This window comes from Leptonychotes weddellii, chromosome 6 (assembly GCF_054177405.1).
Source record: "Leptonychotes weddellii isolate Sample4059 chromosome 6, ASM5417740v2, whole genome shotgun sequence".
Lineage (NCBI taxonomy): Eukaryota > Metazoa > Chordata > Mammalia > Carnivora > Phocidae > Leptonychotes > Leptonychotes weddellii.
The window spans coordinates 24,440,759-24,465,528 of NC_138374.1; the positions used below are offsets into that span (position 1 = coordinate 24,440,759).

The following is a 24,770-nucleotide window of genomic DNA, read 5'->3' on the forward strand; positions in this document are numbered from 1 at the left end:
CATGGGACACAGCATTGGCTGTGTGACCCTACCTTCTCTGTTGCCTTCATTTAGACTCCAGCTTTCTTTCAGTTGACCTGTTTAGCAGAAAAAAGTTTGGTATGAGTTGTTCATTAAGTGGGTTCACTAAAGCAGGAAAGACAGAGGCAGAGGGATTTTCTTACAAGCTGTTTAACCTTGGAAATCAACTTTATGTTATATAGGACATCATGAGAAGGTCCACATAAGAGCGTAGGCTGATGATGTGCTGCTAGGATGGACCAGGAGGTGGGCTGCACTGCCTAAGAAAGGAGAGTTGATATCTTAGATTTTAAGAGGACATTAATAGATGAAAGGAACAACTAATAGTTACTGATCTAGGCACTTTGACATAGGTTATTTACTTAAGCGATATATCAACCGTTTGGGGTAGGTGCAGTTATCATTTTTTTTAAAGGTTTTATTTATTTATTTTGACAGAGAGTGAGAGAGACAGCGAGAGAGGGAACACAAGCAGGGGGAGTGGGAGAGGGAGAAGCAGGCTTCCCGCCGAGCAGGGAGCCTGATCATGACCTGAGCCAAAGGCAGACGCTTAACCGACTGAGCCACCCAGGCGCCCCGCAGTTATCATTTTATAGATGAGGATGCTAAAGAGGCTAAGTAGTTTGCCCATGGTCCTACAGCTGCTAGTGCAAAGCCATAACATGATCGTAGGTCTGTCTGACACTGAAGTCTGAGCTTCTTCCACTTCATCAGGCTGAGGCATGTGTGACAACCTGAGCTTGCCAGGTATTCTAAAGGAAGAGGGAGGCCAGGGATAGGAAGGTGGAAGGAGAAGCAGGAATGGTACAGATAACAGGGCTTATTCCCGGGGGATGGGGAAAAGGTCCTGGTTTGGGAAGAGACCATTCAGTTGAGGAAGTTAAGTACTGAACAGGGGCTTGGGGAGTTTGCCTGCCAGTTAGGCAGAAATGTCTAAGTAGAGGCTCCTGGCACATTATGATAACTTTATAAATGAGGAAAGAGTCTCTTTATTCCATCAAGCATGTCTGCAAAGTTACTATGAGAAATAAAGTTTTTCCACACACCAAAGGAACATGGTGAGTTTTAAAAAAAAAAAAAAAGAGGGGCACCTGGGTGGCTCAGTCGTTAAGCGTCTGCCTTCAGCTCAGGTCATGATCCCAGAGTCCTGGGATTGAGCCCCGCATTGGGCTCCCTCCTCTGCGGGAAGCCTGCTTCTCCCTCTCCCACTCCCCCGCTTGTGTTCCCTCTCTCGCTGTGTCTCTCTCTGTCAAACAAATAAAATCTTAAAAAAAAAAAAAAAAGATTTTATTTTAATAGATAATGTATTTATGTGGGTCAAACTCTAAAAGGTGGCACACTGAATTTTAATTGTTTTTAAAGTAGTAGTTCCATTTTGCTGAAACAACAGCAACAAAACAAAGACTCTCAAAATCAATGTCCCACAGCCACGCTAGATGAATGCAGAGGTCACTGGTGAAGAGCTCAGCTTAATATTCATCTCTGCCACTGACAGCATTTTGTCTAATTAATTATGAATTTTGAACTGTGCATCACATGAACTTCTGGTCTTCCTCCGTCAGGCTTCATTGCCAGTGAAGCGTCATCGGCAGTGCACAGAGGAATAGTGTTGCAGCTTATAGGAATTCCAGTAGTTGTCAGCTTTCCCAGAGGTTACAGGAGACGGCAGCCCTTGCTTTCATGGTTTAATCTAAGAAGGATCCTTTGTTCCAATTATTAGATGAGAGTGTATAAGTAGGACTTCCCTCTTCAGTTTGTTTTTTAGCCACCTCCTTCATTCCAAATAGATCTTTGGGAACTTTTGTTTTATTTCCACTGCAACCGCTTCCTCGGGAGGTAGTTCAAAACTCTATAAGGTGTGCTAGAAAGAGGATGGTTTGCCACTGTGCTAACATCAGAGGCCAAAAATGTTGCCATGCAAACTTTTATCTGTTATGGGCTGTGCTAATTGGAAATGTTTTTGCTAAATACCATAACAGCACTTTGACCTTTCACAGTGATACTGTGCAAAGGAAGTTGCAGTCTTAAAGATCACCCACTCAGCTAGAGGGAAACTGTGGGTAGCCCCCAACTGGGATTTCTGTTAAAAAATTCTTTTAGGGAGGGATAGATAAGTGAGGCCTGGCAGGGAGGCAGAGACCCATGTCACATTGCTGGTGAGCTAGGATTAGAGACAGTGTTTTCTCTCTCCCTCCCTGAGATGTGATGTTTCCAAACAAAGAAACCTCAGGTGGGGAGGACAGAGACACCCGCTTCTTGGTTTGAGCTGGGAGAAGTGTCCTGCCTACAATAAGCCACAGAGAAGGAGAAGGCCTGATGGATATTTGTGTCATGATTCCCCCACCCCCATTATCTTGGCTGCCTCTTAGTGTGATTGCATGCCTTGCTTGTGGAGGGTAAGGGCCTGGACACGTTGGATCTGTAATTAGTGCAAAGAAAAGCTTCACAAGGGCTACCTAGGGCATCAGCCAAATAAAGTCAGAGAGGTGGGGCAACTGCCCAGGGAAATTAAAGAGAGTCACTGTCACCACTCCTTTAACCAGCTGATGGCCTCTCACTAATCACCCACTGTGAGGTTCATTATCTGATCCACGTTACTGAAGGGCAGAGCCAGTCTGTCAGATCAATAAATCTCAGGGCAGTGGAAAGCCCTTTAGTAGCAGGCTTGAAAGACATGAATGGACTGGGAGAATTGGCCAACTTCCATTGGTTCTGAAATTGAGTTTAGTCCTGAAGTATACAAGATGAAAATAGAGGGAAAAAAAGGGGAGGGGGGATGTCTACGTATCATATGCAGGATGGCTGTATAGAGGAAACAGTTACCTTTTAAAAGGCATCATCTTTTTTTTTTTTAATTTTTTTTAATCCTTAGAGATTTGTGTCTACCTTTTGGATCCTAGATTCCAAACAATTATATTGGATGACTGTGCCCTGGAGAGAGATTCAGGTTATCTTGGATAGAAAGTCACTGTAAGCACACCAGTGGAGGGAGGGGTGCTCACTCAGTAGAGTCTGATTTTGTTACCAGGTTGTTATTTGTTCTAGTTCCTGGACTTTTGGCTTGTTTTCATTGTTTCAGCCACTTTGGGCTAAAGTGTTTTGAAAAAGAACCAATTCTTACCTCTTAAGGAAGCTCTAAGAATCTCCTTGGTCTAAGAATTCTCTACTTCTGAGTGTTTTTGGTTAGTGCAGTAAGACAGGGAATGTATGCCCTCGCCTCAAGTTCCCCAGATTCATTTTTTTTCAGTGCAAAAGTACAGAAGTATCTGCTGTGTGCCAAGCCAGGGGCTATAAAAATGTAAAATTCATGCATGCCCATGAAGACTTCACAGTATAAGAATCAGCATCACTGCTTTCTTGCTTAGACCTTTGCCTATGTGTTCTCCTGTAGACCTCAGCTGATGTATGTGACATGCTTGCAGCAGCCCGACCTGACCCTTTAGAAACCTAAGATAAAACCTTCCTGGGGCGCCTGGGTGGCTCAGTTGGTTAAGCAAGCACCTGCCTTTGGCCGGGGTCATGATCCCAGGGTCATGGGGTCGAGCCCTGCATCGGGCTCAGCAGGGAGCCTGCTTCTCCTTCTCCCTCTGCAGCTCCCTCTGCTTGTGCTCTCTCTCTCTTTCTGACAAATAAATAAATAAAATCCTTAAAAATAAATTTAAAAAATCTTAAAAAAAAAAAGAAACTTAGATAATTGATTTTCTTATTTTCTTTTTATAAAAGATTTTATTTATTTGACAGACACAGCAAGAGAGGGAAGACAAGCAGGGGGAGTGGGGAGAGGGAGAAGCAGGCTTCCCGCTGAGCAGGGAGCCCAACGTGGGGCTCAATTCCAGGACCCTGGGATCATGACCTGAGCCGAAGGCAGACGCTTAACAACTGAGCCACCCAGGCGCCCCTGATTTTATTTTCTAATATAAAAATTTAATGTTATAAATTTCCCCTGTGTTAGCAACACCCCATAGATTTTGGTATGCTGTGTTTTCATTTTCATTCATTTCACAGTATTTTCTCATTTCTTTAGTGATATTTAGAACTGTGTTGTTTCATTTCCATTTTGGGGGATTTTTCATATAAATTTCTGTTATTAATTTCTTATTTTTTCCCTGGTAGATAGAAAATATGATTGATTGATTTCATTCCTTTTAAATTTACTGAGATTTGTTTTATGGTCTAGTATATGATTTATCTTGGTGAATGTTCTGTGTGCATTTTTTTAAAAATATTTTATTTATTTATTTGACAGAGAGAGACACAGCGAGAGAGGGAACACAAGCAGCGGGGAGTGGGAGAGGGAGAAGCAGGCTTCCCCGCTGAGCAGGGAGCCTGACGCGGGGCTCGATCCCAGGACCCTGGGATCATGACCTGAGCCGAAGGCAGACGCCTAATGACTGAGCCACCCAGGCACCCCTTCTGTGTGCATTTTAAAAGAATATGTTCCCTCCTTAAAAAAGAATATGTACTCTCCTATTGAATAGAGTTTTCTATAAATGCCTTTAGGTCAGTTTGGTTAGTAATGTTGTTTAAATTTCTCCCTTCACTGATTTTCTGTCTTAATTGTTTTATCAGTTATGAGTATCAAAACTTACAACTATAATAGTAGACTTTTTTATTTCTTCCTTCAGTTCTGTCAGTTTTGCTTCATCCAGAATTTTGAAGCTCTCTTATTAGGTACACATATATATATAATCATCTTTGTAATGAACGGACCCTTTTATCATTGTGGAAATTTCACTCTTCACTCCTGATAGTATTTCTTTTTTTTTTGTTAAAGATTTTATTTATTTATTTGACAGAGACATAGTGAGAGAGGGAACACAAGCAGGGGGAGTGGGAGAGGGAGAAGCAGGCTTCCTGAATTTCAGGGAGCCCGATGCGCTCTATCCCAGGACCCTGGGACCATGACGTGAGCCGAAGGCAGACGCTTAACGACTGAGCCTCCCAGGCACACCGTATTCCGTGTTTTGAAGTCTCCTTTGTCAGATATTACTATAGCAATTCTATTTTCTTTAATTAGTGTCTTCAGAAGGCTATCTTTCTCCATCTTTTCACTTTCAATCTGTATCTTTATATTTTAGGTGAATTTCCTTTAGAAGATCCTTTGGATCTTAATTTTATGTTCAATCTGACAGTCTCTGTCTTTTGATTGAAGTGTTACATTTAATTTATCAATATGGCTGAGTTAAAATCTGCCATCTTGCCTTTTTTTTTTCCTTTTTCTCTCACCTGTTCTTTATTCATTTTTTTCTTTTCTGCCTTCTTTTGGATTAAGTGCATGTCTTTTAGTATATTTTATGTCCACTACTGACTTTTTAGCTGTACCTCTTCACTTATTTTTAGTGGTTGCTCTTTAACTTACCACAGTGTACCTTCAAAATAATGTTATATGACTTCATGTAACATGTAATAACCTTGCAATCATTTATTTCTATTTGCTCCATCCTGTCGTTTGTACTAGTGTTGTCATACATTTTTCTTCTAGGTTTTATAAATTTTCTTCCAGGTTTTATAAATACATTGCTATTATTACTATTATTTCTTAAACAGGAGAAAGCCAAATTTAATAGTGTACATAGGTACATGAGGGAGTGCACACAGACATGGGAATGCCCACATTGCTCTTATTTTTTGCTTTAAAGAGTCAATTACCTTTTTCCTCATTTTAAAATTTATGTAAAAGTACTTTATATTTATCCATGTATTTACCATTCCAGTGTCCATTCCTATTTATAGATCCAGATAATGTAACTTTCCTTCTGCCAGAAGGACTTCTTTTAACATCTCTTGTAGTGTAGGACTTTTGGCAACATATTCTCTCAGATTGTTTGAAAAGATCTGTATTTCGCCCTCATTTCTGAAAGATGTGTTTGCTGGATATAGAGTTCTAGCTTAACAGTAAATTTTGGGGGGCACAGATAGTATTTTGTTGTTTTCTGTTTATATAGTTTATGACAAGAAATGTGAATTCTACTCTTTTTTTCCTCTCTATATAATATATTCTTTCCCCTCTGGCTGCTTTTGATACTCTCTGACACTAATTCTCAGCAGTTTTATTATGTTGTGCTTTATATCTTCCATTTTGTTCCTTATTACATTTATGGATGTTTTTAAATACTTGAACAAATTTATAATAGCTCTTTTTATTTTAGAGGGGGGCAGAGGGAGATGAAGAGAATTTCTTTTTTTTAAAGATTTTATTTATTTTATTTTTTTTTTTTTAAGATTTTATTTATTTATTTGACAGAGAGACACAGCGAGAGCGGGAACACAGCAAGCAGGGGGAGTGGGAGAGGGAGAAGCAGGCTTCCCGCGGAGCAGAGAGCCAGACGTGGGGCTCGATCCCAGGACCTGGGATCACGACCTGAGCTGAAGGCAGATGCTTAACGACTGAGCCACCCAGGCGCCCCTAAAGATTTTATTTATTTTAGAGAGAGTGTGTGCACAAGTGCACAAGGGAGCAGGGGGAGGGGCAGAGGGGAAGGAGAGGAACAAGCAGACTCTGTGCTAAGCACTGAGCCTGACCTGGGACTTAATCTCAGGACCCGATCATGACCTGAGCTGAAATCAAGAGTCAGATGACCCACCCACTGAGCCATCCAGGCACCCCAGAGAGAGAGAATCTTAAGTAGGCTCCACGCTCAGCACATAGCCCAACACGGGGCTCAGTCTCAAAACTGAGATCATGACCTGAGCCAAAATCAAGAGTCGGACTCTTAACCCACTGAGCTACCCAGGCTACCCTATAAAAGCTCTTTAAATGTCCTTGCTTTTAATTCCAGTATCTCATTTCTGGGTCTCTTTCTTTTGACTAATGCTTCTTTTGGTAATGAGTCACATTTTCCTGTTTTTTACATGTCTGGTAATTTTTTATTGGATACTAGGCATTGTGAATGTTATGTAGTTGAGTGCTAGATTTTGTTGTCTTTATTAAATAGTGTTGGACTTTGTTCAGGAAGGGAGGTAAGTTCTTTCTGGAATAGCATGGTCCGTTGGAAACTTCCTTTTTTGTTGTTGTTGTGATCTTTTTTCCCCCCAGTTTTATTGAGATATGATTGACATACACCACTTAAAAGTTTAAGGTGTACAGCACAATGACATGACTTATGTATATTATGAAATGTTTACCACAGTAAGTTTAATCAACATCCAGCTCATATAGATACCAAAGAAAGGGCAAAAATGTTTTTTTCCTTGTGATGAGAACTCTTAGGATTCATTCTTAACAACTTTCAAACAGGCGATACAGCAGTGTCAACTATAGTCAACATATTGTACATTACATGATCAGTCCTTATTTATTTTATAACTGGAAGTTTGTTCCTTTTGACCAAATTCATCCATGAAACTTCTTTTTAATCTTTGTTTCGGTAGGTTTAGAGTAGCCTTTACTCTAGGGCTAGTTTAGTTACACTTCTAAGGTGGGACCATTCTGGGGTCTTTTAGGAATGCCGTAGGTATACCATGGGTACTTTTCATTCTGGTTGGTCAAAATTCAAACACCTCTCAGTTCCGTGTGAGCTTACAGATTCTCTTTTTTGGTCTGATGTGGTTGAGTTTTACCCTATACATGCAATCCTTATTATCAGTGACAGATGCAGTGGGAACAGTATGCAAATTTCTGAAACTCTTTTCTTTGCCTCACCACCTCCTCTGGTAATCTGCCTCACAAGTTCTAGCCACCTCTGTCTCCCCAAACTCCAGGGTGTCCTTAGCCCTGCAAGACCTTCATGCTCATCTTATGTTTTCTTTCTCTCGGGATACCTGTCCTGCACTCCCTATTATCCAGTGTCTGAAGAGGGTTATGTCTTTCACAGTTCTCAATTACTCCATCATGAGTGAAAGTGGAAGTCGTGAACTACTTTAAAATATTACAATATACCGGGAGTTACTTAGCTGAATTTTTTAAATTTCACTCACTTTTCAGAGAACCTTTCCTTGTATTAACTATTCACATACATTGTCCCATTTTACTTCATTCTCTTTTTTCCTCTTTCAGTCAGTAGAAGGGAGTCTTGAATAGATAATGGAAACTATATATATAGTGAGCATTTTAATATTCTTTTTAAGATAATCCACTAAAAGATGTCACTTCCCTTTCCCCATTTTCCCCTTCTGTTCTTGGGCCCAGGTCCCAGCCTTACATTGATCATTTACGCAGGCTCACCCTCAAATCTCAAAACAACAAGGAGAACTGAAACATGAAGCTCCTGCCTAGCTGACATTTTGTCCTTTTAACTGTGTACTTGATCACTGTGTCCCTTTTAGGCCATGTCTAAATGGACAGGCTTTGCCCTGTTTAAGAGAAGGTTAAGCAGACAGTATCTGAAGGAAGTAAACAGTCTTCTCTGGGTACTAGTTAGCCTTGGAGCTCCTGAACCTAATTGTTTCTTCTCCTCATCTTCTGAGATGCAAATGTGTTTAGGTAGAGTGTGCAAAGTGCTAAAAATAGCTCAGCAAGACTTTGAACCTGGCTATTCAAAGAACACTAGGTATATCTGCTTAGATTGTTTTGGACAGTTATCTATAATGAGTACCCTGCACAGTTGAGCTGGATTTGTGCAGTTGAAATTCATTGCTAAATTGAACACACCTCAAAAGGACATTTTAGAATGGGTCAAACCTGATTTGAGAAATTGAAGCTATAGATTATGTGTTTGAGAAGTAAAGTAATATTCTTTCCCACCTTTTTAACCCTTTGCTCATCTTTTGTGCAGGGCTTATTTTTTTCAGTATCAGGGCTGAGCCTAAGCAGTCTGCCCCTCAGGTGATAGGACCTGACAGAGCCTAAGCTATCAGTACCAGAGTCCCAGACCTGTCAGAGCTAATGGCCCTCCCGGTGGCTGCCATCTCAGGGGCCCTACTACACTGGTGGAAAATTTTGCACTCAGAAGTAACCGACACAGTAATGTAAAGTGGAGGAGATGGTGGACAAGATAAAAGAGATCTTGGATTCGTTAATTTTCCCTGTTTTAAAAGGTGTGACACTCTTTCAGCCGGGCCACTCATTCACTGGTCAGTTTTGCAGCTGATTCCAAACCACACTAAGCACTGCTGGCTCCACCCTGTATGTGCTTATATCTGTGGGTATGTCCTTCCAAGGTGGTTTATCTTGAGTCCCCATTTTGCTTGTTAGCTCCTTAAAGGCAGGACTTGGCTCTGAGGGCTTTAGAAGCCTATCAGAATGCTGGGTGTACTGTGATGGCCTAACTCTAATCTTATTGTGTGACCTTGATGAGAAATTCCTTTCCTTTTTGGTTGGGCCTGAGTGTTACTAAATTAGTCCACAAGCATGTTGAATGTTTACTGTTTCTTAGGACTCTGTTAGGCATTGTGGAAAATCTATAATGTAACACTGGGTCTCTTCCTTCGGGGGGCTGAGAATCTAGCTGTGACACAGTGTCAGTAAGGAAATCAGTGGTAGTAGTGTGTTTGTTTCTCCGGGAGAGGACCTGCCACTCTGCCTGTCTACACACATTCTTTCCTCCACAGGAAATCCCTCTTTGGGAAGGCTATGGAAGATACATCTGTTCCAGAAAGTGGGGGAGGGGAAAGTTTGCTAATTTATGGCAAGGCTTGGAATTTCAGGTTCCAAAAAGCAGTTATTTCTAATATTATACTATATGTTATGGGGCGCCTGGGTGGCTCAGTCAGTTGAACGTCTGCCTTCGGCTCGGGCCATGAGCCCAGGGTCCTGGGATTGAGCCCCATGTCAGGCTCGAGCCTGCTTTTCCCTCTGCTGTGCTCTCTTAAATAAAATAAAATCTTAAAAAAAAAAAAAAAAGTGAAAGATTGTTAGAAAAAAATATACTATATGTTAATTAATTGAATTTAAATAAAAAAACCAAAAAGCAGTTATTCATGGAGTTATATTAAAATGAAAGAGAATCCTAATAATGTAAAGCACTCTGTGTGTCAAGTAGTATGATTGGCACTTTTTATCTGTTGCCTTATCTAATCCTCACAACCACTTCTCTATGAAGAACATTATTATAATCCTCATTTTACAGATGAGGAAACAGGCTCACCCAGGCTAATCTGCTAGTAAGTGGTGGAGCTAGGATGAGTTCAGGCAGGCTGACTCTAGAGCCGTACCTTTTTTTTTTTTTTAATTCCAGTATAATTAACATACAGGGTTATTTTAGTTTCAGTTGTACACTGTAGTGATTCAACAATTCCATGCATTACTCAGTGCTCATCAAGATAAATGTCCTCTAGGGCACCTGGGTGGCTCAGTCGGTTGGGCATCTGTCTTCAGCTCAGGTCATGATCCTGGAGTCCTAGGATCGAGTCTCGCATTGGGCTCGCCACTCAGTGGGGAGTCTGCTTCTCCCTTTGACCCTCCCGTCTCCTGCTTTCTCTCTCTCTCGCACTCTCGTCTCTCAAATAAATGAATAAAATCTTAAAAAAAAAAAAAAGATAATTGTCCTCTTAATCCCCTTCTATCTCACCCATCCCTGACCCACCTCTGCTCCAGCAACCACCAGTTTGTTCTCTCTAGTGAGGAGTCTGTTTTTTGGTTTGTCTCTCTTTTTTCCTTTAATCGTTTTTTTTCTTGTGTTTCTTAAATTCCACATGAGAGTGAAATACAGCCATACTTCTGACTATGTTCTTTTGAAAATTAGTAGCTATTGGTTGAAACTCTTTTTCAGGGCCCAAGTACAGCTAGACCCAGTAGTGATCCATCAAGGTCTTTACTTGGAGAACATCTTTGCAGTGCTTCTTGTTCAGCTAGTTCTGAACTTGGAAGAATAAATGTGGATTAGGGAGGAGGAGGAATTGTCTTTTTGCTTCTTTATCACCCGAATTCCGCTTCCATGCAGTCCAGCGCCGCACCAGTTACCTGTGGGATTGCCACTGAGAGGCTGTCCTTACACTGGTGAAATCGCAAGGTTAGGGACAGCCCTTTATTGCTTCTGGGAGAAGAGAAGCTTGTTCCTCATTGGGAGACACATCACCAGTTCTGGGGAAGGTCTGGTTTGGGAAGAGTAGAGGAAAGATGGGTGGCTACACAGATTAGGTCCTTTCAGAGAAAAAGGAAGGATCAGACCTGCAATTTCTCTTCAGTCTCTTGCCAGAATTTACAGAGCAATTCAGCCCTATAACAGATTCAGAGAAGGGAGCTAGGCAGTGCCTTGAGTAGGTCATTCTCATTTTTAGAGGAAAGGGTATCTTCCTTTGAGTTTCAGGAAGTGTACTGGGTAGAAGGAAAATGTTTTCAGACTTCCTGGCTGACTCAGTGTGTTCTTCCAGGGACAGTGAGAGGAAGATCTCAGTCTGCATTTACCATAAAAACTGCCTGCAGCTACTTGGCCACTCCTCTACCCTCTAGCAATCCATTTGCCACTGACTGTTGTTGAAGGCCTACTCTGCTCAGCACTATTTCTTTAGAGATAGGACATTATGCTACAGCAATGAACAGTTTAGACAGGTGGCATGGAGAGCAAACCTTTTTAGTCCAATCTTTTTGGTTCTCTGGGCACCAGGATAGGTTTGTCCCAAAGGTGGAACCATTGCAAGGGATTAATTTCATTTCCCAACAACTTGCCATGGACCAAATTCTTTCATTATTTCTCTGTCATCAGCTCGTAGAATAAGCAGTACTTGGTCAGCTCTCTCAAACCCTGAGAGAGAGAAGCAAAGGCAATATGCAGAGTTACGCCTGGTGATGTTCTTGTTTGTGGTTTCAGAGCCTGATCTCTCAAGCTGTCTTTTCCCACCTTATGGAAAAAAAAATAGAGCCAAAAAAATCGTAGTCTCTAACTAGTGAATAAACATCTGAAATAGAGCAAATAGCCAGAGTCCAGTGGGAGAGATAGATGGAGATTATCATGAAAATCCTCTAAAAAGCCTTTATCATCTTTCCTCCTTACAATTACTCTGTTTCAAATCATCCGGAGATTAATTTTTCTATGATAGGGGGGTTTGGCAGGGTAAAAGCAGAAGCGCATGGAAGTGGGAATGGAGTAGTTACAGTCTCTTTCAGAGAATGGAAAATTGGCCTTGAGGTATGAGCATTCATTGTAGAATTTATTTAGGGGCCCCTGGGTGGCTCAGTCGGTGAATCCTGGGACTCTTGATCTCGGAGTCATGAGTTTGAGCCCTGTGTTGGCCATAGAGCTTACTTTAAAAAGAGGGGGAGGGGTCACATTGTAGAAGGTATTCATTGAATCTTTTTTTTTTTTTAAGATTTTATTTAGGGGTGCCTGGGTGGCTCAGTTGGTTAAGCGACTGCCTTCGGCTCAGGTCATGATCTCAGGGTCCTGGGGTCGAGCCCTACATTGGGCTCCCTGCTCAGCGGGAAGCCTGCTTCTCTCTTTCCCACTCCCTCTGCTTGTGTTCCCTCTCTCGCTGTCTCTCTCTCTGTCAAATAAATAAATAAAAATCATTGGGAAAAAAAAGATTTTATTTATTTATTTGAGAGACAGCAAGCATGAGTAGGGGGAGGGGGACCAGGAGAGGGAGAAGCAGACTCCCCGCTGAGCAGGGAGGCTGAGCAGGGAGCCCAACGCGGACTGTATCCCAGGACCCTGAAATCATGACTTGAGCCAAAGGCAGACGCTTAATCGACTGAGCCACCTAGTTGCCCCTCATTGAATCTTTTTAACACCCCGAGTCCCAAGCCTGGAGACCACCTGATGGCTGCAGCCAAAGAAGCCCATGAAAGATTAAAGACCTTTGTACTTCAAGCTTCTAAATGAGTACTAAATAATTAAAATAGTAACCCAGGGGCGCCTGGGTGGTGCAGTCGGTTGAGTGTCCGACTCTTAGTTTCGGCTCAGATCATGATTCTCAGGGTCCTGAGAGTGAGCCCTGTGTGGGCTCCATGCTCAGTGCAGTCTGCTTGAGAGTCTCTCTCCTTCTCCCTCTGCCCCTCATGCTTGGGTTCTCTCTCTCTTTCTAAAATAAAAATAAAAATAATAAAAATAAAATAGCAACCCAAACTAGATTTTGCTGATAATGAGTTTGGAGTGGTCTGTACAGTTTTGGTGGTAGTTGATACCAACTACAGCAGGGCTGAGCAGGATCTTCAGCTGCTATTGGTGGAAACTGACAAGTCCTGGAGCCCTGAGGGACCTGGTAGTAATGAAAACTTAAGCATCAAACCAGGCTTTCACCAGATTACCTTTCCAGCTCTCTACAGATCATGCTTCCCACTTCTTAGGAGTGAGTTTGAATTCCTTGAATGTTTGTTCTCTGAAAAATTAAGCTTAGCCTGTAAACTAAGGAATGTGCCCCAGGTTAAACTAGCTTGCCAGTATAGGAAGAGCACTGGATTGGGAGTCAGAAGACTCTCTTGTCTAATTCCAGCTTTGTGTTTTTGGGTACTTTACAATCTTCCTGGACATCTGTTTCTTCAACTGTGAAATGAGAGCCATGGATTAGGTAGGTGATTTCAAAGGTTCCTTCCAGAACTATTGTTTCTATGGTTCTGTCCCCATAGTAACACTTTGGCAAAAAGAGGTATGGTTGCCTTCCATATCACTCTCCTTATATATTAGTGGGAGCTCCAGACCTTCCTGGCCACCATTTCACCACCTCATTCATCTTATTCAAATGCATCAAGTATTTCCTATTTCCAGTTCTCTTTTTGTTTCAATCTCATTCGCCGTCATTCATTGGCACCTTCTGTTGGCTAGATCTTATGATTTATATTTTTGTTTATTTCATGTATTATCTCTAATCTTCATAATATTATTAAAAAATTGTATGATGACTGTTTTACTGATAAAAAAACTAAAGCTTAGACAGGTCAAGGTCATATAAGTGCTAGATGATGCTGCCAAGATATGAACCCAGGTTTCTCTAACTCTGTAGCCTCTTTCTATTACATCCCACTGCAATCTTGATAGATTCCATGTTTATTTCCTCTTCTATAAGAAGTCTCTATTGTCATCTTGTGCTTTCATCCTCGTTTGGCCACCTGTCTAATAGGGAAAGCCGTATATGTTGCCCTGGCTGGACGTGGGCTGGTGGCAGCCTTATATACTCTCCCCAAATAGGTTATACTGTAGATGTCAGTTCAGATTGAGAAGGTAATGAACCTAAGTTTGCTGTCATGTCACATCCTATTACTTATTTGTCTGCTAATTCTCCTTTTGGGAATTCAGTACATCAGAGATTTGAGACTAAGCAATTTTTTAGGGACAAGGCATAGACCTCTGACATCAAGATTGGATAGCCATTTGCCAGGAACTTTTCCATTGGTGATTCTCCTTCGCTGCTATTTTTAGGCTAGAAGTTACTTCTCATTTCAAAGGCTCTGCTAAAAAAAAAAAAAATAAAAAATGGGGCACAGGCTACTGAATAGTCTGTGGGTAATGCCTATCGTATGTGCTTGGGGAAAGGTGTGTGTGTCTGAAACCTCAGCAATTTTGAACTAACTTTTTTTTTAAATAACAAAACAAACTTTGTGCCCTGGGATCTCTCTCCCTCCTGATCCTGACATGGCCAGGAGCTTGACAACCTGTATTATGCAAAACTGGCCTCTCTGGGCAGTTTTTCTTTAACCTGTATCCTCTTGCATTACACCAAGATTGTTAAGCAGTGGGTACTGGACACTCTTTGACTTCTTGCTAATGCATTGCCAGTTACACTCAGGATAGTGGGGTCATTATGGAAGCCTGCTTTCATATTGAATAGAGAAATTAGGTTTCTTCTTTACTAGAATCTGAATGAAGATGTGCAAGGCCCTATCTCCTGGCTTATGGTTAGAACTATCTGGAGATACCAGAAAGAACTTTTCATTGTAAAATTAGTAACCATTTACTGACTATTCCTTATGTGCCAGACATTGGACCACCATCTCGTATCATCCTTATATCAGCTTTATAAGCTTACAGTATAGTTGGTGTTATCCCCATTTTACAGATAAGAAAACTGAGGCTCAAAGAGATTAAGTAATGTGTATAAGTTTACAGAGCTCACTAGTGGTTGATATGGAACCAAAATTTATGTCTCTCTGACCTTAAAGCCTATGTCAGGCCCTTCCCTAGAGACCTCAGGAGGGGTTTAGGTCCCTACCCCATTCCCAGTTTGTTCTTCCCTCACCTGAGGCAGAGTATTTCAAGGCAAAGAAGAGGGCATATGATCTTTGAAACTGAGGCCATTTGTGTCTTCCACTTAAATCCAGAAGATGTTCCTTTGTGGTGAAGAATTATTTATACACATAGGTTCTTTGGCTTAGTTTGAAATAGGTAAGTACTTCTGGGCTGTGAAGACAGTTCCTCTTGAGTCCCCAGAGCTGTCCAGGTAGCTGTGTAGCCATTGGGATGATAATGTTTTTATCAGTTGTATGTTACTTTCAGGAATCAAAACGTTTATTCCCATGTCCTTTTAGGAAGGTGACTTCAAATTCCATTTTATAGGGATGCCTGAGTGGCTGAGTCGGTTGAGTGTCTGCCTTCAGCTCAGGTCATGATCCCGGAGTCCCGGGATCAAGTCCTGTATCAGGCTCCCTGCTCAGCCTGCTTCTCCTTCTGCCCCTCACCCCACTCATGCTCTCTCTTTCTCTCTCAAATAAATAAATAAAAATCTAAAAAAGAAAATCCATTTTATAGAGAGAGACAGGCTGGGGCTCAAAGAGATTAGGTAAATTGTCTGAGATCCGTAGTAAGAGTGGTATGTGCTATGGTGAGGGCTGTGAATTTGTAAGACTGATGAATCACAGACCTGTACCCACATACATTATATGTTAATAAAAAAAGAGTGGGATTCCCAATTAAGTTCTCTTTCTTAATATTAGGTCCTTTGCCAGGATCCAGGCTTCTGTCTACTGAGGGCCATATGTGGGGGTGTGAGGACTCCTCAGAGAGCCTATGGCTTGTTGATGTTTTTCTGCTTTTGGAGCTGCCTTGAGCTGAGGTGGTTCTAGGAAGCCCATAAGCCCAACAACCTGATGACAGAAGGTGGGCTTGCACTTGGGAGATAGAAGCCAGAGACTGCAAATTGTGGTAAAACCTAAGATACAGGCACTCTGGGAGATTGCCTTCTGCCTGAGTACTGCCCTTTGCCATGTCCCAGGCCAGTGTGGAATGTGAAGCCCAAATGGGTTATGTTCCTAGAGTCTAAAGCTACAGAAAGCAAAGTCCTAGAATAGGAAGGTAGCCCTACTGCTCCAGAGTCCCAAGTGGGCTAGGGCCCAGACCTGAACTTAGAATATCTTGTTCCCTGGGAATTTAAGAGAGGTGAGTAGGGTGGGAGATGGAAGAGGCTGAGTGAACTGAAGGGCAGCTTACCTGTGGGGAAAAAAAGAAGAAAGGAAGTAAGACCTGGGTAAGAGGAGAGCTAAGATCATGCACTAAGTCCAGCCAGGCCTCTGGTTTCCTTCCAAGGAACTGATAGCTCAAGGACCTTCTCTGCTTTCACCTCCCTTAAAGAAACTGAACTAAATTCTTCTTCTTCTTTTTTTTTTTTTTAAAGATTTTATTTATTTATTTGACAGAGAGAGACACAGCGAGAGAGGGAACACAAGCAGGGGGAGTGGGAGAGGGAGAAGCAGGCTTCCTGCCGAGCAGGGAGTCCGATGTGGGGCTCCATCCCAGGACCCTGGGATCATGACCTGAGCCGAAGGCAGACGCTTAACAACTGAGCCACCCAGGCGCCCCTGAACTAAATTCTTCTGACAAAAGCCAAATTTGTTGGGAAATGAAAAATCCCTGTTCTGAGTGAGATCTTAGACCTTCCACTTGGCCGTGGCAAGAGGAGAAATTCTCGCCCAGGTGATCGGGGCAGCATGGCCTGAGGCCTGAGGCTCTCAGGATGTAGCATCTCTCCTTTTTTTTTTTTTTTTAAAGATTCCACCCATTTATTTGATAAGAGAGACACAGCAAGAGAGGGAACACAAGCAGGGGGAGTAGGAGAGGGAGAAGCAGGCTTCCCGCTGAGCAGGGAGCCCGATGCGGGGGCTCGATCCCAGGACCCCGGGACCACGACCCGAGCCAAAGGCAGATGCGTAACAACTGAGCCACCCAGGCGCCCCAGGATGTAGCATCTCTTGACATGCTGCACCTTCTTCTCAGAATTGGCTTTAGCATGGTATTTGTCTTAACCTGATATCCCTTAGGGAAGACTGAGCCCAGGATGCTGGGTCATAGGCATTGCTAAGGCTGCCCAGAGTTCAGGGTTAGGGAATGCATGTATTATTCTGTTCTGTCTGGTTCCTCGGGGCCGGTTCCATCTTGGAGGAATTTTGCTTTTTTCAAGGTTTGAGACATTCACTTCTGGGCCAAGACCTTGGCTAAAGATATTTCAGCTGCAAGCACAGCCCACATGCATGAAAGGGCTGGATTACTTTGTGGGTGACTGCCATTGCTGAGTACTGGTCCTCCTGCTGACAGAGCTGACAAATGGAATTAGAAGCAAAGGAGCCAGCCGATAATAGGGTCTGTGGGACATAGGCAGAGGGACCTTCAGGAGCTGAGTGTCTGGAGGAAAGGAGACTGAGCGTGGAGCCTAGGCCAGATCTTTGCCCTAGCTGTCCCTTCCCCCCCCAAACTTGAGGACACAGCCCTCCCTGTGTTCACCATCATTACTCTCCCCTCAGAAATTCTTGGTAGGCAGAAGTGTTTGCTACCAAGAGAAGTATGTCCTGGCACAAGACTGAATTGGTGAGAACAGCCTAGAGGTACTTTGTGCCCCTCAGGAGGCCATCTTCAATCCCTCTGACCAGTCCTGACTCTAGCTTATTCTCTTCACCCCTACCTTCTGTTAGAATTAAGCCTCACAATGGGACTCCTGAGTGGCTCAGTCGGTTGAGTGTCTGCCTTCAGCTCAGGTCATGATCCCAGGGTCTTGGGATCGAGTCCTGCATTGGGCTCCCTGCTCAGCGGCAAGCCTGCTTCTCCTTCTGCCTGCCACTCCCCCTGCTCGTGCTCTCTCTCTCTCTCTCCCTCTGGCAAATAAATAAATAAAATCTTTAAAAAAAAAAAAAAAAGAATTAAGCCTCACTCATTCCTCCCAAGTTCCTTACTGAGCTGGGAACTCTCCATGACGTCATAGACTTCGCTCCCTAGTCAGATCCAGTTACAAAATAGCTAGCACCCAGATTACCACAGTGAACAGTCTTTCCCTCTCCTGGTCTCTCCTTTCTGCCCAGCTCACTTCTATATTGATGTAGTGCCTTTCCCCCTAAGTGTCCTTGCCTTTAATTCATGGTCTTAACAACTGAAGTCACATCAGAACTTCCTTTTGGAACCACAGAGATCCAAGGTTCCTGGAGTCAGTGGAGGTCTGAATCCACCCCCCATAGAAAGTTAGAGAAAGGGGAGAGACCCCTCATCAGAACAAAAGTTGCAGTCAGCTCTAGCTTAGTCAAGAAAGTGTCCCCTACATCCCAAGGCTGGAAGGCCCAAAAGTTCGATCCAGGCAATGGATGGGAAGACTGAGTTGGCATGGAGAGATGAAAACAAGTGGCAGATGGTGCTGAGGAACATCCCGGGACTGAAGAAATGTGGTTCCCAGAAAGGGAAAAAGGAGACATTGGCAAAGTCTTACTCAGCAACTGTGACAACCTGGCCAAAGAAAGCTGCAAGATATGGCTGAGAACACATTTATGGTATCAGGATGCTGCTGAGCTCAGACACTCACTGTTCTGTCACTTCTTCTCGTGCTCTTTTACCATAGCCAGAGTAAACAGCCTTGGTGGCCAGGAGGGATGGGTCAGGAAAAGCCAGGAATAAAAGAGATTAGAAAATGGTCCCAGAGGGCGCCTGGGTGGCTCAGTTGGTTAAACCTCTGCCTTTGGCTCAGGTCATGATGCCAGGGTCCTGGGATCGAGCCCCGCATCGGGCTCCCTGCTCAGAGGGAAACCTGCTTCGCCCTCTCCCTCTGCTGTTCCCCCTGCTTGTGTGCTTGCTCGCTCTCTCTGTCAAATAAATAAATAAAATCTTTTTTAAAAAAATGGTCCCAGAAACTTCAGGAATTGCTGAGGCCAGACTTTTTTCTGGGTGATAAGTAGTGAGCATAGTCTGTGGAGAGACTGAATCCAACCCCCAAGGGCAGCAGGAGGGGCGTGGGGCCCGAGTGACATAGGCTTTGAATGGCCTAAGTCCTGCCTGGCCCTTGACCTCCCCAGGTGCTCGAGGTAGTACGAGCCAACTATGACACGCTCACACTGAAGCTGCAGGATGGCCTGGACCAGCATGAGCGCTACTCGGAGCAGCACAAGGAAGCTGCCTTCTTCAAAGAGCTGGTGAGTCTGCCCTGCCTCCATCTCTGCCTATGTCTCTTGAGGGCCCTTTCCCAGCCAGTGGGTTATACTGTGCAGCTGGGCATCTAGGGAACAACCACAGTTTGCCAAAGGCTGATGAAGTAAGACTTGAGGGGTCTGCTGAGATTGGGTGTGGAACTTCTCTTCCAAAGCAGCCCAGGACCAGGCAGTGAGAGAAGATACTCCCCAGGGTACAGGTGCCAGGCGGGCAAGGGTGAGGGTTAGGGTTCTCTGAGGCAGCATTGCCCGTCCATCTCTCTTCTGCAGCCATGGAGACAGCCCTTGAACAGCTCCAGCTGGGCCTGGGGTTTGATGTGTGTTCGCAATGGCAGCTCTGGCTCATTACTCCTTATCCTGTCCTCCAAGCAGCTAATGAGAATCATTGATTCTTCTCCTCCTTATGCAACACTTCTTCCTAAATTCCTAACCGGCTTCTGGTCTGAGTGCCCTCCCAGTCTAGTTCTCCAGTCTTCACTCCCCATCCCCACCCCCCTTTCCAATCACTCAGCTGCCTGCAGCCCCCACCCGTGGCCACCTGGAGCCAGTGAGCATTTGCTCTGCCTCCTCCTCCACCCCCCAGTCAGCACTGCCACAGAACCCGGCTCTCCCTGTTGATGGTCTCTGTCGTGCCCTGTGTTCAGAGCTGCTCTCGGGAAAAGCTAGACCTGCCTGTCTCAGTCCTGCCACTCCACCCGCCTGGTTGTAAATGAACATTGTGGCTGGGGGCTGAGACCAGGACACGCCACACCTCCTTCCCATAGCTCAGCCCTCCCGCTGCTGGGGTAGAACGCGCCTCCTTCCCCTGCCGTGTTCGTGATGAAGGTGCGGGGTTGTAGATTATCTGTCTTGTACTAAACACAGTCCAGCTCTGACCCTGACGTGAGATGCCTGAGATTTTGGACTTGCCCAGGGTGAGGAAGATCTGCTCTGCAAGTGAGTGAGTTGGGAACAGGGGGAAGCCATTAATATAAAGAGAGCAGATTTGAGCATCTTTATGGGGTGCATGGCAAGTCTTTAAGTTGATGTGGGGGTTTTACTAGGGGTGCAGATTTCACAAAGAGAGTAGGACATTGGAGATGAAAAGACTGTGGAGGAGAGAGTTAGGGGAGCTCTGTCTCAGGCCCTTTGGTACTAGGCACGCCTGACTCAGTTCTTATAGCTATACCTCTGACACAAGGGAGCAAAGAGGGTCTGGTCTGACTCGGAGCTAATGGCCTTGAGCTGCCTGCTGGTTGCCATGCTGCCCTTTCCTCTGCCTCCTGCCTAATGACTTCATTACATTTCCCACAGCTAAGCAGAAATTGGAGGAAAGCTCCCTGGTCTTTGAGGCCCAGGGTAGATACGCATGCTTTTTCTCCTTTTTCCCCCACTTTGTCTCTCATACACCATTCACTTCTGTTTCCCGTGAACGATGCTCCTTCAAGAGTGCGATAGATTCCTCCTAGAACCCACTCAGAGTAGGAAGTCTGGCCCTTTGACTCCTTCTCCACAGGTCCTTTCCCCACTGATATGGGCAACCCTTCCTGCAAGGGTCTCAGTCTATGGGAAGAAAGCACGTGAGGGGAGCAGTGGGCACACACAGGGATATGCCCCAGTCTTTTCTCTAAAGCAGGGGGGCTTCTTTGTGGTATGGAAAGAGTGCTGGACTGGGAGTTAAACCTGGGTTCTGCTTCCAAGCCTGGGGCTCACAAGCTGTATGACCCGCTTCTGGTCATTGGCCTCCTTGGATCGTACTCCTGCCATCTATGCCAGACAGGGGCTGCATCTCTAGGTGTTCTTTCCAGCCCAGGAAAGTAGATAAATAGAGTGAGAAGATCAGAAATGCATTCTCTGGCATCATTTTCTCCTCCTCTGTCAGACCACTGACCAGACCAGTCCCCCTCTGCATGGCCAAGGCAAAGACAAAGGCCTGAGCTCACCCTCCTTCCCTGTCTGTGCTTACCTCTACTTCTTCAGGTCAGATGCTCTTCTCACATCCACTAAAGTTTCTGTCTCTCAGCCCCTCTTCTTTCCTTCCACTTATACGTAACTGTTTGCTGATTTACCTGCAGAAATGATAGCTGTTAAGGTTCATCTCCTAAGACAGAAACATGTAGCACTGCATCTTAGCTTTGTCCCTCAGGCACTGCCCTCTGTTGTGTGTAACCAACTCTCTCCTCTGTTTTCTCTCTGCCTATGCCCTCTCACCTTCCCCAACCTTTTCCCAGGTTCGATCCATTAGCACCAACGTCCGGAGAAACCTGGCCTTCCACACACTCAGCCAGGAAGTCCTGCTCAAGGAGTTCTCCACTATCTCCTGAGGCCACGCATATCTGAGCAGCTGCTGACTGCCCTTACCCATGAGGCTCCTGGGCTGCAGGGGGACTGAGGGGAGAGGGGCTGTCCCCAAGGTTGGAGAATAACACAGATACCGAGTTCTCTCGGTGAAGGCCGTGCTTCAGTGGAGCTTGGACAGCAGGGCCAGGAGGGGCAAACCAGGGATAATCTTATTTGGGGAGGGTTTGGGTGGGCACAGGGAGAAGCCTTCAAGAATATGGGGACTTCCAGTATGGGCTCCCTGGATACCCCCTCACATTTCCAATTGAGATTACAAATTGTGGCTGCTGACTAATTTTCAGGGGCTGTTGGGGGAAGTCTTAGAATGATGCCAACATCCTGAGAGTCAGTGGTTCTCCAAGACTTCTGAAAACAGACTCTCAAATGTAGATGGAGCCAGTTCTGCTTTCTTTGGGCCTGGGGCTGAGCTGGGCTTGAAATCTGTGTCCCCTGCCCCTGCAGGCACTCTGTCCAGTCGTTAGGACCCTTAGCTCAGCTTAAGGTAGGGTAGGAATGGAGGACCTTTTTTCTACTTTCTAAATCTGGGAGACTGGAGATTAGAATCTGCCCAATGCCCTGCTGTCCGGCCACCAATTTCTGGATTTGATTCTTGGCACCAGGAGTACCTGTTAGCTTCCCCTGCCTTCCAACCCATTGATTGGTCAGCACTATAGGGTCACAACGTTAGCTTCTAATTTTCAGTCTGGTTTAAACTGTCTTTAGGGTGTGTGTGTGAAATAAACATTGACAGGTTTTCTGGAGCCCTCAGGTGCCTACTTTGCTGGTTCCCTTTCCAGCAGCCTCCCCACCTTCCCAATCACCTTCTCCTCTGGGAGCCTCTCCTGCCTCTGCTGAGCTCCCCTCCACTGTTCCGCCCCCTCACCCGGCTGTTGTTTACAGCCAGCCTGCCTAAGAATTTCCTCTGGGGAGGAATCTGTTCCTGCTGTGGTCTGGTGCCTGGAAGGGAGAGAACCTGCTGGGGGCAGGGTGCCCTCCATCTGAAAGGGGCCAGGTGAGCATCATGGAGAGGCCATTCTGTCTGCCCATATTCAGGGTGGGGTCACAGGCGAGTCTTCTGGCCTTTGGGAAGTTGGCCCATGATTCCTCCTCTGGACAGCCTCCATTGGACTACTGTAGGCTTTCCCTACCCCTTGGCTGCTTTCAAAGTAGCTGCTCTGAGATTCCCCCCTTCTAAAGCACTTTCTAAAGCCCTTAGGCTGGCAGGGAACAAGCAGCACAAGAAGACTCTGGGAGTAAGTGCAGGAAACCAGCAGTGAGAGCAGGTCTGGGACCTCCCTGACTGCTATTCCTACTTAGCTTCAAATCGCTTTAGGATACTTGCCTTCCCTGGGAACCGGAGTTGTGGCTCCAACATGGAGCAGATATGCACGAGTTCCAGAGAACCCACCAGCACGCTGCCGTACATAGACGCAGATTTCTGAGAGATCAGGGGCTGAGTCATCTGATCGCTAGATGGCGTAGCTCAGCCTGGGGCATATAGTGTTCTCCACAGTTATAAACCCCGGAGGAGCTGGAGCTGGAAGCTGGTGGCAAGTTGAAGTTATTAAAAATTGATTTGTATGGTACGGTCTTTTTAGTGTCTTTTGTTTGTTTGCTTTTCTTCATCTCTGTTACTCTGACCTCATTTCTCAAAGACAGAGTTAAGGTAATCTCCCAGGTGCTGGTCCCGTCTGCCTAGGGGACCCCTGCCTACCCTCACTCTCCTCCTAAGTCTCCTGGCCCTAGTGGAAGCCAGTTAGGTTCAGAGAGGTATAGCCTCCCTTGCCTTTGCTGCTTATGGTCTCCTTTCCTATGAAATGAACAAGGACATGAAGCAGAGGCAAAGGACTCCTTGCCCTCCATTGTAAAAGTCCATCTCTTGGCCCATTTACATATATCTGTTCTAAGAACTCTGAACAGGAACCCCATCATCATCTAGAATTCACCCCCTAAAGGGGCTGCCCATGCTCTGTCCATGCCCCAATGTCTATGCCAGGTCTGTGGAGAACCCTCCAGAGCCAGGGGAGAGCCGGGAGCAGGGCATTGCTCCCAGAGAGAATCCTTTTAGCTGCTTGTCCCTGTCTCATGCCTGAACTCCTACCACAATTCCTGCTGAGTTAATTGAATCAAGTGCTTGGAAATTAAATCCAATTGAAGACATTAAATGTGCTGGGGTCACTTTGGCTGAAGCTTTCAGTCTCAGCAGGTCACTCCTCCAGAGGAGCAGTTGGGCAGGCAAGAGGATCACATGGGACATTGCCACCACATCATCCAGACCCACCAGACATTGTCCCCCCCCTCCCCCCCCCGCCTTCCTTCTGGCGGGTTGGGGGCTCTTGTTCTAGTAGTCCAGTGAAGAGCCTGGGGAAGGTCAGACAAGTAGGCTCAGTCACTCAATAGCCATTCCTGGGAGAGCTGGAGGCAGCCCAGCTCAGTGATAGCCCTTGGCTTCAGAAAAGGAGCTAATCCAGGGGAAGGGGGCCTCATAACAAAAGCATTTCTTACCACTCTGTATCCTCACCTGGATCCCCCACACCATTCAGTGACTCCCCAAATCTTCTGGAAAACAGAAGGAATCTAGGACAGGGCAGGTCACAAGACAGAAGGGCAGGAAAGTTGAAAGGGAAAAAGGAACAAAAGAATAAAGTCTTGAAAAACACCTGGTTCACTCTTTTCCTTTTCTTCCTGGTGGGCCAATGGGGGTCATTAGATCAGGGAAGAAGGTACCATCAGAGTGAATGTAGCCCAGAGACGGGTCTTGCAGTGGCTGAGAGTTGGAGTCTTTCTGAGAGAAGAGAAAACTGTAGTCCACTGGCCTGAGATGAGCCTGTTAGAGGCTGGGCTGATCTTTGCTCTGCATCCCTAACCCCCTCCTAGCAGGGTGGGCACTGGCGGGGAGCCACAGAGACCCGTACATGGGAGGAGAACAATAGAGAAGATAGGGGTTGACATGGAGACTGACCTGAACAGGACACACAGACTTACCCTGGCTGGTGCTGATGGTGGGAGAAGGAGTGCCTAAGAGTTGGGGTGGGGGGGGCACGGTTTCCTCACAGTGGGTCTTTTCTGGCCCTGCTCCCTCCTCCACCGCCAGGACCCATGGCTTCAGGTTTAGGGGGTAGTGTTGCTGGAGAACCAGTCTCCCTCCCCGCACTTCCCAGCTCACCCTTTCACCGGGTTCCTCCCCCGAGCTGCAAAGAGGAGGGGGCGGGGGGTAGGGGGAGCC

At 45.3% G+C, this 24,770-nt stretch overlaps 1 protein-coding gene and 1 long non-coding RNA gene across 4 annotated transcripts in view; one reads left to right on the plus strand and one right to left on the minus strand.

Annotated features, from left to right (window-relative positions):
• Positions 1 to 23,130, plus strand: part of ARMH3 (armadillo like helical domain containing 3) — a 179,152-nt gene extending 156,022 nt beyond the window's left edge. For both annotated transcript variants that reach the window (XM_081822820.1, XM_081822821.1), the window contains exons 25-26: positions 19,094 to 19,210; positions 21,436 to 23,130. In XM_081822820.1, coding sequence (XP_081678946.1) covers positions 19,094 to 19,210; positions 21,436 to 21,528 — 210 coding nt within the window. In that variant the 3' untranslated portion in view covers positions 21,529 to 23,130. The remainder of the gene's footprint in view (positions 1 to 19,093; positions 19,211 to 21,435) is intronic.
• Positions 1 to 24,706, minus strand: LOC145721985 (uncharacterized). 2 transcript variants are annotated; one of them, XR_014146009.1, is made up of 3 exons: positions 24,530 to 24,706; positions 21,171 to 21,273; positions 1 to 77 (listed from the first exon to the last, which is right to left on the minus strand). It is a non-coding gene; the product is annotated as an uncharacterized LOC145721985 (long non-coding RNA). The 2 variants fall into 2 exon arrangements; XR_014146008.1 differs by lacking the exon at positions 1 to 77 and adding an exon at positions 10,056 to 10,419.
• Positions 24,707 to 24,770: the final 64 nt, after the last annotated feature.